Below are 2,657 nucleotides of genomic sequence, written 5' to 3'. Positions count from 1 at the left end.
AGGACTCAATGGTGAGAACATTTGTCTTAGGAAATTAATCAAGAAAAGGAAAATTCCAGAAAACCATAGCTGTCTTGAAAGATCCACACAAGGGTGAGTCCCTTTTCTCCAACATTTTACTTGTTGCTTCCCCCTCCCCTGCTACATGCTATTGCTGTTATGTCATCATTTGTGAAAAGGTACCAAAGGCACTATTTTTAGGATGGTCACCAAGAGGTTGAATATATAAAATAATGAGCTGATGGAACTATAATGACATCCTTCCAATGTTAGGGTTTTCAAACACTGTGCTAGTCCTTGGGAAGGGCTGAAGATGTATAGTGTCCTACTTGCCCGTGAAGAACAGATGTGACTTCATTGCTATTTATATGTAGCATTAATTGTTCCTGTCTGAGATTCAACACTGAACTTTCGGCTATCAATACACTTGACAATGAATGTTTCATTTTTCAAGTGTTCATGCTGTTACTCATATATGTGTACAAACTTAAAATTTATCACAATTGCCATTATTAGTTTGTGTCATTATTCCTATTTCTTGTACATTAGTGAATTACCCTTCATGTAGAAATTGTATACATATAAAGTTCATTTTTGCATACTTTAGAGTGAGAGAATCATAGTTAAAAAGGAAAACATAGACAATGAATGCCTTTAAGAATCAACAATTATACAAAATTTGAGTGTGTCCAGCATACTAACCTCTTCTTCTAAACTTTCAACCCCACAGAAACCATGCGACAAGAAAATATCACAGAATTTATCCTCCTGGGACTTTTCAGTGATGGGGATGCAAAGGCTGCCTGCTTTGTATTATTCTCACTTTGCTATTTTGCTATTCTCTCAGGAAACTTGCTCATTCTTATAACTATAAAAGGCAGCCACCTCCGTGAGCAGCCCATGTACTTTTTCCTCAGCTACTTGTCCTTCATGGATGTCTGCTTCACCTCCACAGTGGCCCCCAGACTGATCACAGACTTGCTGGTCCAGCGGAAAACCATCTCCTACAATGATTGCATGGCCCAGATGTTTTATGCCCACTTCTTTGGTGCCACTGAGATTTTCATTTTGGTGGCTATGGCCTATGACCGCTATGCAGCCATCTGCAGACCCCTTCACTACATGGTCATCATGAGCAGAAAGGTGTGCTATGTTCTGGTGATGGCTTCTATCATTGGAGCATTTGTTCATTCCTTAATACATGTATTGATTATTATCGAGCTTCCTTTCTGTGGACCCAATAAGATAGACCACTTTTTCTGCGATGTATTCCCATTGTTGAAGCTGGCCTGCACTGACACTAAGCTACTGGTGATTTTAGTCATCACCACCACAGGAATATTGGCCATTTTGACCTTCATTGCCTTGGTTATTTCTTACATCATCATCCTGTCCACCCTGAGGACTCCATCCTCTGAGGGCCGTCGTAAAGCTCTCTCCACCTGTGGCTCACACATCACTGTGGTGTTCATGTTCTTCTTGCCCCTCATCTTCACCTATGTCCCTACAGCTGATTCGGTCAGCGATGACAAGGTTTTTGCCCTGTTTTACACTATGATTGCCCCCATGTTCAACCCCTTCATCTATACACTAAGAAACAAGGACATGAAGAATGCCATGAGGAAAGTATGGTGCCGAGACAAGCTGTCTGGACAAAAATGATGTCCTTGGAAGTGATCTTCTTTACCTGATCTTGTTCTGGCCACAACATCACTAATGCTGACCAGTGCAGCAAGGAAAGAGGGGTGGTACGATGTCAGCAAAAGTTACCATCCCTAAAAAGAGAAGACTTGTTGGCCATTCTCATCTTCTACTTTATTTATCTTGGTCTCTCCATGTAATTCTCAGCATCATTTTGGATATTTTGGAGCTTAGACAGAGTGGATGTTACTGCCTTTTACCAGGACCGAGTATAAAGATTGCAAGGTTTGTGAGGAACACCCTGCTTTAGGAAATACATGCAAGAGGACTTGAAAAAGTTTATGGAGAAAATGGATGTAAATGAGAACAATAAAATATATACAAATTTTATTTCATACCATAAACTGCTTCAAGATCTAGACACATTTCGAATCAATTTTATGAGTCATTTAGTCTATTCTTTAAAAGAAAACTGGGAATTTAACCACACGAATGCGATGTTTTTTACATTAGGAACTGAAGAAAATGGGTGCCCTTTGAGAATTTTTTTTTTTAAAGATTAGGAAACAAGAAAAGTAGGAAAGAGACAAACCAGGACTATAGTTGGGGCCTCATGATTTCCCATAGAAACTTTCACAAGGAGCAAGAGCATTGTCTTGGTGGAAAAAAATTTGGTGAAGTTTGCCTGGTTAATTTCCTGCTGAAGTTTTGGCTAACTTTCTCAAAGCACATCATTAGCACACGTCCATGTTCTTTTGTTGTTGTTAGGTGCAGATCCAGCTAACCTATGTATAATCTTTGGGCTTCCAGAAAGTTAATAAGCAAAATACCTTGAGCATCCTCCAATACTGTTGTCATGAACTTTACTCTTGATCAATTTGCATCTGCTTTGACTACACTACTTCCACATCTCGATAATAATTTCTTTGATTGAAATTTGACTCCATGCTGAGTCTGGTAAAGCTGTATTTTATCTCCTACTACAATGCTTCCAAAAAATTCTCCAGGATCTTGGT

At 39.3% G+C, this 2,657-nt stretch overlaps 1 protein-coding gene across 1 annotated transcript; it reads left to right on the top strand.

Annotated features, from left to right (window-relative positions):
* Window positions 1-688: 688 nt before the first annotated feature.
* Window positions 689-1,662, top strand: LOC101649739 (olfactory receptor 4P4-like). The gene has a single exon (XM_004708477.2). The coding sequence runs from the start codon at window positions 736-738 to the stop codon at window positions 1,660-1,662; it is 927 nt and encodes a 308-aa protein (XP_004708534.1). The 5' UTR covers window positions 689-735.
* The last annotated feature ends 995 nt before the right edge of the window (window positions 1,663-2,657 follow it).

The sequence above is a fragment of the Echinops telfairi genome, unplaced genomic scaffold (genome assembly GCF_000313985.2).
Source record: "Echinops telfairi isolate 266 unplaced genomic scaffold, ASM31398v2 ScPeMD7_60;HRSCAF=208, whole genome shotgun sequence".
NCBI classification, from domain to species: domain Eukaryota; kingdom Metazoa; phylum Chordata; class Mammalia; order Afrosoricida; family Tenrecidae; genus Echinops; species Echinops telfairi.
The sequence above is the reverse complement of the archived record's forward strand: the minus strand, read 5'-3'. Positions and strand labels throughout refer to the sequence as shown.

Bases quoted from the DNA above. Each gene is read 5' to 3' on its own strand.
- LOC101649739 (XM_004708477.2), top strand. From the start codon at position 736: ATGCGACAAGAAAATATCACAGAATTTATCCTCCTGGGACTTTTCAGT.